The 14,178-nt window shown below is 38.1% G+C and overlaps 1 protein-coding gene across 3 annotated transcripts in view; it reads left to right on the top strand.

Moving 5' to 3' along the window:
* Window positions 1-14,178, top strand: part of LOC145978603 (endothelin-converting enzyme homolog) — a 117,374-nt gene that overhangs the window by 27,985 nt on the left and 75,211 nt on the right. For all 3 annotated transcript variants that reach the window (XM_083111321.1, XM_083111320.1, XM_083111322.1), the window contains exon 4: window positions 8,478-8,555. In XM_083111321.1, the coding sequence (XP_082967447.1) occupies window positions 8,478-8,555 (78 nt within the window). The remainder of the gene's footprint in view (window positions 1-8,477; window positions 8,556-14,178) is intronic.

Genomic DNA, 14,178 nt, shown 5'->3' on the forward strand with positions numbered 1-14,178 from the left:
TATGCTGACCAAGGCAGAAATTTATTTTATTATAAAACATAAACTAAACGTAACGTTTCAACCTTCTAGCAAGGTCTTCTTCAGACTCTGCACCAAGTACAAATGTAACAAGGCAGGCACGTATCGAGGAATTCCTTTCGGGAGGGGCTCAACACCATTTTTTTAAGGGGTATAGTAAGAACCTCACAATTGTATGTGTAAGACCAGTGGTGGCAATTTGGATCCAAAACGGGAAGGGGAGGGGGGGCGGAGGGCGGTGCAAGGAAAGTTTACTTTCTCTTGGTAGACAAGGCTTAACATTAAGAGGCCATAATGTTGAGGCAAAAAAATGGGGAGCAACTATCCCTTAAATCGTCGCCACTGTAAGGCTGTCATTTTAATCTTAACGTGAAATCGGAATATTTTTTAATACTCCACTGCTCTGTTTCCATGCATTAACATTGTGTGTCGGAACCATCTCAACATGTGTGTTTGTCCATTTCTTCTCAGGCATAAAAACATCTATGGTGTCTTTAAGTGTTTTTACGAAACTGTTACACATGCATGGGATGGACAATTCACTCGACAACGCGAGATTCACATTATGGGCTGCGAACTGGACGCAGACAGCTCTCGAATATGTATCTCTGATTCGAGCCTGAACACTACTAATGTGTCTTGTCCTCCCATGTTTGCAGTTCTTATAAAAGCCGAAACCCACCAAATTGTTCAGATTCAGGCCTTAGCACTCACAAATGTTCAAAAATGCCTGTCACAGCTTCCGCTGTCTTGTCATATATCGGCACGAAACAAAGGAAGTCTTCTCGAATACAGCTGGATCACGAAACAATTAATGCACAATGAAAACCCTTCCGTTCCCAACACATCTAATGTTTCGTCTCCCAGTATGATCAAATGCCTACTCATTTATCTCCAGGGAGGGTTGGTGAGGTCATAACCCCATTTGACCCAGTATACCTTTTTTTTAAAAGAAAGAACGTCAAAGACAGGAAAAAAATGACAAAATCAGGACTGAACACCAAAAATAGTATCCGTAACCCCTCTACCTTTCGAAAATCCTGGGCACGCCACTCTTTATCTCGGACACATTTTTTAAAATCAACTCACCAGAAGTTCTTATCATTCCGTATTGGAGATTAAAGTAAGACGCGTTCTTCCTGCAGGTTTGGATATGATCCTTTAGTTGCTGTCGTCTGCCTGCCTTCACACCTAACCTTAACAAGGCCCTAATTTTCCATCCTTGTGACGTGGATTTTCAAAACTTAGGAAGGTTTCAGACCGAAGGGACACGCGATACATGTCGATTGGAATGGGCCAATCAACAACAACGTTTCACACCGTAGCGACACAAAAGGCCGCACAAACCAAATTTCGACTTGTGAAATCCTCAGGTGACACGGTGTGAAATCTCCCTTATTAGGCCACTGTCATTGTCACCTCGAAGTAGTAGCTCTTGTTGACCACAGAAGAAAAAAATTATCCTCAACTGGTGGGAATGCTCCTCAGTTTTCTTCACTCTCCTATATTTTCTGTGCTTGTTCACTATACAGGCAACACCTTACGATTTGATATACACAGGACATGTACTATGTAGACATTTTAACGAAAAATCTATTGAAGTCAAGGCTCAGTTGGTAGAGCCCTGATTCGGGTCCTGGTAGAGCCTGCAATTTCCGCCTAAAATGTCTCCATATGCAACAACTTCTTGCTTTCTCTTCTCGACATTCCTAAAATTTTAGGCTGTCTCTTTATGGTAGTTAAGTGTTTGAATGTATTTTGAACCCAGTAGGCTTAAACAAAAGTATTTTTTTATGCCATGAAATTCTCGGACTGCATATACGAAATTTAATTCTGGTAAAACTAAATCATCACTCAAAACTTTGATTTTCAGTTGATATATGCAGCTTATTTCTGTTTTAATAAACCACTCCAATATCCGGTACTGCTGAAATATTCACTTTAGAGAGAGAGAGAGAGAGAGAGAGAGAGAGAGAGAGAGAGAGAGAGAGAGAGAGAGAGAGACACCTTGATATCTTCAACCCTCGACCCGAACTAGCACTACATTGAGGCCCCGGAAGTTATACTGTCCTTAATGTCTTCATTTTCGAATCACTATATCTTATAAAGCAACCAGAGGACGCTGACTGATCACTAATCGACTGTATGAATTGTCACACTTACCTTTGAAATCTCATTAACCGATTCTTTGTGGAGATGAACCGAAAAATTGAATCCGCGTATTTATATCCTCATTATATTCTAGAACGTTCCACAGATAAAACGATTCGTTAATACTGCCAGTAGCTGACTCCTTCTCTCATTCAAGAACGTACCCTCTCCCGCCTTCCAAAGATTAGAAATTACAACGAATCGTCCTACGTGTGGCGCTACCTTTGTTGTGCAGCTTCAAAATGCTGACAAGTCTCTACATAGTGCTCAAGTGCGCTGCGACAACACCGAAAGCCCAAGAAAAGTTTACGTGCAATATTATCAACAACAGGGTTATAGAATATTCTTCATCTTGCCTCGATAATTGTCTATCTCCTTAAATCATCGTCACATTATTAAAAAAGCCAAAAAACTAATTTAGTCTAGTGAAAAATAAAAATTTCCTGGGGCGGGGCCTCGAGCCACCTCAACCCCACTTTAGATACGTGCTATTAACAATAACAGGGTTATAGAACATTCTCCGTCTTGTCTCGATAATTATTTCTCCCAAAATTATCATCACATTATTCAAAAAGCCAAAATCCTAATTTTATCTAGTGTAAACAGAAACATTTCCTGAAGGGGGGCTCGAGCCTCCTGATTCCCACCTTGGATACGTGCTATTGACAATAATAGGGTTATAGAACACTGTCCGTCTTGTCTCGATAATTATTTCTCTGATTTATAAATTTATTATGTTCACATTATTCAAGACTCCAAAAATCTAATTTTATCTAGTGTAAATTTTTAAAAAATCCTGAGGGGGGGGGGTGCTCGAGCCACCTCATCCCCACCTTGGATATGTGCTATTAACAATAACAGGGGCATAAAACATTCTCCGTCTTGCCTCGATAATTATTTCTCTCCTTAAATTATTGTCACATTATTTTATTTCACACCACAAGAAACCAAAAACCTCATTTTATCTAGTGTAAACCTAAAACTTTCGGGGGGGCTCGAGCCCCCTAAGCCCCCCTCTGGATACGTGCCTGTAACAAGGGAAAGCCAGGGGGTGCTCGTTGCTATGTGAAGTACGTATGCATTACGTCATCTGGGTGGATCGGGTTTGACGGTGCTCATTGCTATGTGCAGTAAGTTTGGTGCGGGGTACATTTAGCTACTAACACGTCGCAAAAATCGGAACAAGCAGGTTGTTGATTTTGTAGCGTTCCATTTATTTTTATTGTATTTTTGTACTTCTAGACTGCAATCATGTCTAATTGTGCTGTAGCAAGCTATGAAAACTATAACCAGAAAACTAAAGGAACTGACATAAAATATCATAATTTCCAGTCGATAATTGCGTAAGTAAACAGTGGATTCATGCTTGTAGACGAAATGTAAAAAATGCAAGTGTGCAGTGCCAATTATTGTGAAGAAGACTATGTGCGAGATCTAAAAGCAGAATTTCTGTATTTTCCACCAAAGAACGTGCTGAAGCCAACTGCAGTGCCATCGCTAAAATTACATCCAATTACTTTAGTACCAAATAATCGAGGAAATGGTGTAGTTCTCCTAAACACTTATATTCACAATATGATTCGCTTGTAGGACGTGCTGATAAGGTTTGCAGAGCTGTACGCTACGAAAGATATGCAATAAGGAGACGTGCCCTAAAGAAGCTAAAGACTATGCTGCCAGAAAAGAGAAAAATATATAGACGAAGGTATATGCACAAACTGCAAGCAATGTTTCGTTGTTGGAAAACATATTCGATGGTTTACAAAGGAGAAACACACGTCTGCATAACGAAGCAAATAAATTAAAGATTACAAACAACCTCTATCAACCTGCTTTAACTGAATAAAGAAGTCCAAAATCTACAACGTAACCTAACCGACAGTAGCACAAGAAAAGTCATCAATATCTTGAAAATGTGTTCAACTAGTGCGAAGTACGTAGTGAGCCTAACTGATTTGTTATGTACATTTTATGTAAGTCGGTTTCATAATTATTAACAAATTCATTTAACACAGACCGATGTTGATTGTGATTCGTATGTTCACATTATCGTGAAGAACGTTGTCGGAAATATGCATTTCGAAGATCGCGTACTAACTTCCAAGCTATTGGAAATTAAATTCACTTAGTACATCTTCAATTCGAGTTACATAGAGTTGTATGCACGATGGTAAATATTGCATGAGTGAATATTACACCCATCATTAAAATGTTTCAACTTTGTTCAATTTTGGTATTTCACAAATATATTGTGAATAATTTTGTACCCTTGTACTCAATATAAACCAATGGATGTTACATTATTTCTTTGAAGTACATTTCTGTCAAAAAGAGCAAGATCTAAGATTAGTGTAATGCAAGTTACATCGTTAATGTACAAATGTGTGTCGCATATCAGCCTTGGAGTATATTTTCGGGTTATACAACTCAGACACACATGGGAATGGAAATGGAAAATCTGCGGACAAAGTCCTTTAACGAATAATAATTCGTACACTTGCACGGTCAATCATTGCGAGTTCATGTAACTTTTCTCCTTTATTGTTTAATTAAACTAAGATATTTTCATCGATTTTCTCAAAGCGTTTCATTTACCGTGTGATCAAAAATCTATTTCTATAGGCTCGAATTAGTAGGTTAAGACATTTAAGTTTGATGTTCCTAGTACTCATCAAGTATTTCGAGTAGGTTAACTTAGTTAAATTAGTACTTGTACACTTTGACTCATCTTCAGCACGCGTTTGTATGTAAAGTTCTAAATACGAAAAAATACTTTTTAGAACTATGACAACGATAACTTGCAGCCAAATTTGAACCAGAGAAATTACAAATATCTGCAAATTACAAACTGGAATCTGTTTTCAAAGTCTGAAACTACTATCTTACAAACTATTTCATCATTCTTCCTCCACATAAAACTTTTCAAAAAATTTTTGCATGTGGAACTTTGATCCGTACGTAAATTATTGTACAGTAAATAAATATATGAAGAAGGTTGGGAATTCTTTCGAATTTAGAGTAAGTATCAAATGCAGAGTAAAAATTTATCTAGATTGTATGTTGCTTCTTTCACTTGATAACTTCAAAAATAAAGTTACATTATGGTGAATGGTAAAGATTGGATTTTAAGTATATCAGTATAATTTTAATACTTTCTGATGTTATGTAAAATTTGAAATGTTCCTGGAAATGATTGCAACGTTCTGAATGAATAAGAAGGAACTATTTAGTCAGAAAACTAAATATTAGGCATTTGTACTGCGATGTGTTAAATGTTGTAAATAGATTATACCGGGCTACTATCGCATTAGAAATTACGGTTATTCAAGTTTGGACTCCAATTAAAAGTTAATCAGTAGAACCACATAAAAACGAGTTACATCAAAATTCAGCTTATTCAATTCTGTGTCAATCTATAGTTACCAATTTATTTTTGATTATGCCTTCTATTTTTATTATCGTGAGAACAAGATAGGATTATTTTTTAGTTTGGCAAACTATCGCTCTCTTTGAGATTCTATAAATAAAGAACGGGTGTTTTTTTATTTATAGATTATATATTATATAATTTATTTATTTATTATCCAAACTCTAATATCCATAATTTATAATCCGATAGTACTCCTGTGACTTTCTGTGAGCCCGTAGTACCTCGGAGGCCTCTGTCGATCTCCTTGGCGTAGTGCTTAGCACATCGCGCTTCGACGCCAGGGGTCCCGGATTCGAATCCAATCGGGCAAGATATTGATTTGTCCTTAATGGGAAAATTGAGAATTTAGTAAATGTGATAGTATATGTGAAAACAAATATTGATTGATTGATTTGCTTCATTTTACTTCGCTTCTTGTGCCACTTTTGGCTAATTTGCGAAGATAGGGATGAGTGATGAAATGATGAATGAACACTCACAAACATCCATGCCCAAGCCAGGATTCGAACCCAAACCTCTGGCGTTGAAGTGCGATGTGCTAACCACTACGCCAAGGAGGCCGGTTTGTGGAAACAAAGAAAGAGATAGAAAGGGGGGGACTATCTCTTATGGGTTTTCCTTTCATATTTAAAAAACACAGAAAAGCAAAAATAAACCAAATCTGACAAATCAGTTCTTTCTTTGTAACTCTTTCACTATGCAATTCTTCTTTAGCATGCAACGTTTCTTATTAAAATCATAATACGATTTATGAAATGATGAAATCTGAAATTCTAATTAGAACACGGACAACCTTCTTTGTAATATATCGATGATGTTTCAGAAAAATGAATTTTTACAATACTTTTGCATGTGTAATTTTCCCCTCTTTTAAAAGTAGCATGTTTTAATTATGTTACTAATCATTAAAGGAATACCTCAATACCATCCCGAAGTATGATAATTAATATTTACCCCTCAAAGTAATGAAACACTTTCCCTCTCTGAAACTCGCATAGAAATGATAGCGGCCGTTTGCTTCTGCCAAGCCCCGAACGAACATAACCGAAGGGGCACCGAGCATAACCGATCCTCCCACATGACGTCACGCGTTCGTGCATGATCGGCAATTTTCGGATGGCGCTACCTTATAGTATATTAAGTTACCTTGGGGAAAGCCACCTGCTAGAATGTTCCAGAACAACTTTCTAATAGTCTGGAGGGGAGTAATGTTTGTGTATATATATCGTCCTGTTTTGTACCTTGTTGCATTTGTACTTGGTGCAGAGTCTGAAGAAGACCTTGCTAGAAGGTTGAAACGTTACGTTTAGTTTATGTTTTATAATAAAATAAATTTCTGCCTTGGTCAGCATATTTAGTTTTTTCATGTTATTACATGTAAACGTAAAACAAATAAACAATGAACGGTGGTTGAAAAGGAATGCCCATTCATATATTACATTTTAAATAACTTTGCATATTACATCTTGAAAAAAAATGACATTTTAAAAATTTGTTTGTAAAAAATAGTAACAATAAATATGTTGTTTTGCCATTCCAATATGCCATACCTTCATATGTACATAAATTAACAACTAAGACAGAACTGAAATATCATCATTATTTTTTCGAGAAATAACGTGTTAATTGCTGCCACGGGATGCTGGTTTCGTTTGAAACTAGCCGTCCCGAAGAACATAACTTTTTTTAAAAATTCTTGCCGAATTGTTATTATAGGTGTAACTCTAGTTATATGTACTTTCCGAAGATATTTTATGTTTTGCAAGAAGTTATATGCTTTAACAGATGGATATAATGATTCACACCCCACACATCTAAGAATGGTTACTTGAAAACTACGTTCACAAGTTGTTAAAATGAAGGTACAGTAAAACCTCTTTAATTCGGATCCCGATAAGCCGGACTTCGCTTAATCAGGACAGGCAAAAGGCCAAAAAAAAAAAAAAAAAAAAAGAATACAAGATTTTAGATGTGGCTAGAAGTCAACAAGAGAACTTCCCAAAGAATAGGCAGTCAACCACTGATGAAATTCTGTTTCCCGCAGACTTTGTACTATACTGTATACTGTATTTAGGCCTATGCCCTTTAAATACACCGTAATAAACGTTTTGTTTTGTTGCTATAAACGGAATTTTAATGCACTTCCTACTGTTCTTTTAGGATATTTCAGTTAATCCGGACTTTCGTTAAACCGGTCAACTTATCCCCCCCATTAGTCCGGATTAACGAGGTTTTACTGTATATCATTAATCTGATAGTGATGGCTAATTGGTACAGTGGGATCCATGAGTATTACCGTGTAAATTGTCCACCACCGTGTTTGTGCACTTTATTTGTCCCAATAAGAGCTTCAAGAATTAAACGAAAACTCAAAACAAGCTGTTGACAACTTCTGCACCAACATACATAAGAATCCATCGCTTAAAAACACATAGGATGTAAGAGAAAAATTAATGAAAATAGCCATGGACAATTTGCACGGTAATTCTCATGGATCCCACTGTACGTCAACCTCGTAAATGTAACTTCCTCTTTTTGAGGACTCTGGAATTTTCCTGTGATGCAGGTTGGATGCCCTCACAAATTAGCACGAAACGACAGTTGTAGAGAGTTTTTGTTTTTATAATTAAAGCTTTACAAGCATGAATTAACATACTTTTATGCATATTTAATAAATAAATGATAGAATTAAAATTTTATTGGTCTTATGCTTCAGAATATGGATATGACAGCCAGATCTTCACACGTTAAACGGTGATCCAGTTTGTTTGTTATTATGTTATATTTATATTAGCCTTTGCCAACAAGTTAATAACATTAATAGAAGCACGATTAATGATGTGACAAGCATTCATTATTTGCTTTTTTCTTCTTACAGACAATTCCACCCACAGGAAAGCCGAGAAGTGGAAAAGAAAAGCAAATACATGTGAGATTAGTGAGTGTATTGATTCAGGTAAGTTAAACCTAAAATATACTGAACTTCTTATAGCTAGGAATGAATCAATGAATGAATTAAATTTTTTGGGTGCTGGACACTAATGGCCGTTTTACACCCTTCATTGTACATGGGGAAATATCCCTTTATCTAAATCCCTTACCTGAGAGTGAAAAAGAGAGAAAGATTAAAAGTGCAAGGTTGCGAATGGACCTGCACCGGACAAACGTGAAACGAGGTGAGGATACAATAAAGAACTTCCTAGGAGAGAGTCGAAAAGGCAGCTCTTCTCAATAAGCTGAAAGCAGTACTTAAAACAATGTCATCGTCTTCCAACATGAATGATAAATCGTTGGGACCGGGATCGTTAAAAGTGTGTCTTAGGAAATTAAGATCGACACATTCGAGAATGATGTGCCGAACAACTTTGCAGACACGCAGGGTCAAGCCCGTGCAGCAAATGACCCTGTTCGATACGAAGTCGAGTTAAAATCTGTCCACCGCGTGTGTCGCCCCAGTCGAATCTGGTCATGTTTACATTTGAAAATAGGGAGTTCAACATCTGCGCATGCATAAATTATCTATGACTTGCACAAGATTAGAATGTTCGGGAATTAATCTGCATTTCTTAAAATGTAAACGTTTTTGGCATTGAAAAAATATATTAGAAAGGTACGTTATTTACAACTTTAATTATTTTATGTAAATATTGTAAAAATCTAAATTGCATGAGGTAACTATGTAAATCCATAGATACGTGTAAATATCGACCAAGTTTCCTTGGTATTTTGTAAACAACAATTTAGTATAAAAAGGAACCAGAATTCTGTATATTTCGGCTATCTTACCAGATTGCTGGTATCACAAGTCTACCTCGTAAGGAGAACTGCCCGGTCCTTTCTGGACGCTGCAATTTGCTTGGGTTAGTTTCTCATAAACCTGTTGCTTTGGCTCTGGGTTCTTGCGATACAAAAAGCAACCGTGAATACCGTTACAGATTTGCACTCAGATCTGCATAAGTTAACTTGAATCCAAGATTGCCAGTGGATAAGTGTTATTGTATACTGTGCATAAACGATAATAAACCAGACTTTATTGGAAGAAAGTGCCATACCCTTTCATTTCTAACTTAAGAAAGGTATAAAATCCAACACCAGTGACCAAGTCTGGGCCTGAAATCCAGTTACCCTAATAGCTAACTAAGAAGTCCGATCCAGGGTATCTTAGTAATCCATCCTAGGCCCTAGAGGACCATTGTAGGTGCGTGTCACGCGTTCAATTTGCTTCAGGCGGCGAAACGCATCAGCCACTCTGGAACTTCTACCTCGTTAAAACAAAGGCAGAAAGGTACACATTGGCTCTGTCCGAAAGGTACAAAGTACAGACTTGAAGCAGAGCGTATAGAAGAGAAAGTGTGTGCACTTTGTTTTCTTCCCGTAAGCCAAGTGAATAGAGCGGTGCCCCACCGAAACACTGGCAGCACCTTCGCTTGCGAGCGTCTTCTGCTTGCAGTACGGCCGCGCTTTACGTAGAGCGTTGTGTTTTGTTGTGCTAGAATAACATTGTGTACTTTTATTAATGACAACGTTGTTACGTTATTGAGTTTAGTGTCGTTAGATTTGTGATTGATACGTTGTGACTAGTTTGTGTTGTGTTCAACGCATTATTATTGTGCTTGAGACAGCAGCGAGCGAAAACTACAAGATGCCTACGTGTTTCGTACCCGGCTGTAGATCTGGATATGACCGCTGTTCTTCAGGCAGTAGACATTTTTTTAGGCCACCTAAAGACAGTAATGGTCACTCAAAATGGGAGAGTGCCATCCCTAGAAAAGATAAAAAACTAAGTCATAATTGCTATGTGTGTGATATTCATTTTTCCACTGACCTTTTAGTGAAAGTGGATTCGTTCATAGTGGATGGCGATACAGTAGAAATTCCACGACAAAGGTGGAAATTAAAACCAGAAGCAGTTCCTCATATATTTCCTAATCTGTCCAAATACCTCTCTAAGACAGTTAAGAAGCGAAAATCTCCCATGAAAAGGCAATCCTTGCGGACAGATGATAATAAAGTAAGTACTCGTCGCAATGTATCATTAAGCTTATCAGTAGAGGATAATTTGCTTCACACTGCGGATGCTAGCAATACAATAGCATTGCTAAAGAAAAAACTTAAGAATCAGAAACGCAATTTAATTAGAACGCAGAATAAACTAAAGGTCGCACAGGCTAAAATAAATTTGCTTGAAAAAGGCGTTAAATATGCTAAATTAAAGACAACGGTCACACAGTCAAAACAGTTTGCGTCTCTTAGCAAAAATCAAAAAATTGTAATTGATACAATCTTAAAGAAATGCCAACTGAAAAGTAAGACAGGAATGAGATACAGTTCTGAGTTTATACTGGATTCTCTTCTATTAAAAATTAAGTCCCCCAAGGGGTATAGACACTGTTTGCATCACGATTTGCTACCTTTGCCTTCTGAAGCTCACTTGAGAAAATTGGTGAAGGGTCTTAAATGTCCTTACGGCGTAAATTCCCATGCCATCGACGCTATAACACATTTTTTTAGTGAAAAGAATGAGAATGAGCGTAGCGGAATGCTGATTTTTGATGAAGTTAAACGTAGGGAAACAATTCAGTTTAACTCGAATTCCTTAAAAATAGACGGCTTTGTTGATTTGGGAAATCTTACTCCAGACGAAAGCAAGAATCAATTAGCAAATCATGCTCTAGTTTTTATGTTTGTTCCTTTTCTGTATAATTGGATTCAACCCATAGCAGTATATGCTAGCAGGAATGCCACCCCTGGTGACATTCTCACAAAAATACTTATCCAGGTAATCATACATTTGGAAAAAGCAGGGGTGAGAATTATTGGTTTTACATCTGACGGTAGCCAATCTAACAAAATGTTATGGAAATGCTTAGGAATTTCCGGAAACAGAAACAATCTTAAGTGCTCTATATCCAATCCAGCTGACCCTAGTAGAAAGCTTTGGGCATTTTCAGACGCGCCACATATATTTAAATGCATAAGGAATAACTTCCATGATAAAGTGCAGGTGTACTATAATGGTGATATTGTTGATTATTCATTTTACAGAAAAGTGTATGAACATGATTCATCTACTGAACTTTCCGGTATGAAAGGTTGCTACAAAGTGACCTCTGCTCATTTGATCCTAATTCATTCCAACGAATGAATGTAAGACTCGCAATGCAGCTGTTCAGCAGATCTGTGGCTAATGGAATAAAATTTTATCGGAGTATTAATGCAGAGGGGTTAGAAGGCAGTGAAACAACAGAAAATTTCACAAGGGACCTAAACTGCCTGGTTGACGCATTAAATTCATTCACTCCTGCACAGGCACTATATAAAGGATCAGAAGCACATACAACTTTAATAAAATGGAATGCTGTCCTTAGAGATAATCGAAATTCCTTCGCTTCAGAAAAAACTCTAGAGTCCTTAAGAGTGACTCTAGAAAGTTCTTTAGAAGTGTCCGAATATTTGTGGAAGAACAATTACAAGTACGTTTTGACAGGAAAATTTAATCAAGATCCCCTAGAACGCCATTTTGGTATATTGCGGTCGTTCACTTGCGATGATCATCCCTCCACTGTGGATTTTCTGCACTTACATATGCTGCAATCAATTTACGTACCAGCAAAACTTGCTTTATTTGCGGGCGGAAACTGTGAATACAGGACTGAATCTCCTCTGACGTCTTTTGTTAATCAAATGCGAACTCTGGCAAGATCAACCGAAAATAAAAATATTTCTGTGAAGAAGCAAGCTGAAAATAAAATAAGGGAAAAAATTTCCATTGTTGAAGATGAAATTCAAATACCGGACTGGGAAAACAACATACCGAACTTAAATGAACAAAGTGTTGGTAAAGAATACTTGGTCCTATCATTTGGCAGGATACATAGTGCGGTATATTTCCAAAGTGACGGATTGTAAACTGTGTACAACTTTTCTGCACGGGGAACCAACTAATGTACCTGCCTCACTTACGTTAATCCAAGACTATGGTTCGAGCGACGGCTGTAAATACCTTACCTATGCATCGAAAAGTGTTTATGATGTGCTCTTACTAGTGGAAGAATTTGTTGCAGAAAAAATATCATGTGCTAATAGTTTATGGGGTGATATATTTTTTGAGTGTTTGGACAATTTAAACATAATTGCTGTAAAAACTTCGCAATTAGGATGCTGGGAAGATCATGTGCTGCGTACGCTACCTAAACTCGTATTTCACTATCTGAAATGTCGATTTTTCTTACGCACCAAGCAGATAAGAAAGGAATTAAGTGCCTCGAAGACAGCAAAATCATCTCGGAAATTCTCCAAACTATCCAGCTGCTGAGCTTTTCTCCAAACGTAAGTAACATGCATTTTTGTTTATTATGTAGTTAGTTATGTAAGCAACGCGAGCATCTTCCGCGCCGTCTCAAACGTCACCACTGCCATCTAGGCGGTGGACCACGGCAACTCAGGGAGTGCGCACACTATTTCTTCTATACGCTCTGCTTGAAGTATGGTCTTGGCGGAAATGACGTCACCTAGTACAATTCGAAAGCGCCAAGAACAGAAGTACACAAGTGCACCGCTCACAGTACAGATGGTTGGTGACTAGGGCCGCGTCCGAATCGGCAGCAGATGTCACCTAGAGCACCGTTCCATCCGGGGAGTCAGCCAACCTCCGTTGTCCGAATTCGCGGCAGACGTGGAGTCGGAGGGGAGAGCAGAGAGGCGCGAGAGATGCACGCTTGAACTCGCTGTGACCCTGCGCTTGGCAGCCATATTCTAACTTTCACTTTGTACAGACAACATTTACTGATTAGACGATGTAAAACTCAGTGATACTTTAACATTTTATCGATAATACTGAATGTAGAAAAATTATAAATGATGAAATAGCATGTTACATTTTTAATATGAGTAGTAAATAGGTGGAAATCATTGTGATGTTTGTTTGGCGTCTGCCTTCTGCTTCCGTGCGGTGCGCCTGCGCCCCAGAGCGCGGTGGGTGAAGTTCGGGTTGACACCTGGCGGGAAAAGTGACAACCATACTACAAGGGGACATGCAGATTCGGACGACTTGGACGTGACTTCTACGGCACGCGAGAACAACGGGAGAGAACGGTACGGAGCGCTTGCCAATCCGGACACGGCCTAGGTCAGTGGTTTCCGCACTCGTTGTTCATTTGTTTAAAATCACGGAGGTAGAAAACCGGCAACACAGGTAGATATACGTTATGGGCCAGCAAGTTGTTGGTTGTAGTTCTTCTAATGTGTGAAAATGTATGTGTACGAACATTTGAAAATGTTATGTGATTTCTATGGTGAAAAACAAGTGTTTAAAACGAGAGGAAAACAACGAGTACTCAGTTTTATCTACTGATCGTATTTGGCGCTGCAGTCGAAGTGCAATTCGAAAGACACTTCCAGTCCACGACTTGAAGACCGAACTCCAAGACCATACTCGGAGGATGCTCGCTTCAAGTACGGTCTTGTACCTTTTGGACACGGCTTCACTACAGTAGTGCAGTTCGCAGTTCGCTCCTTTATACAGCATTGTTGTCCAAAGTGCGGATCAACCGACACTATTAGATTGTTTCTAAGTAGAA

This window comes from Lepisma saccharinum, chromosome 25 (genome assembly GCF_977018435.1).
Source record: "Lepisma saccharinum chromosome 25, izLepSacc3.1, whole genome shotgun sequence".
Classification (NCBI taxonomy): Eukaryota; Metazoa; Arthropoda; class Insecta; order Zygentoma; family Lepismatidae; genus Lepisma; species Lepisma saccharinum.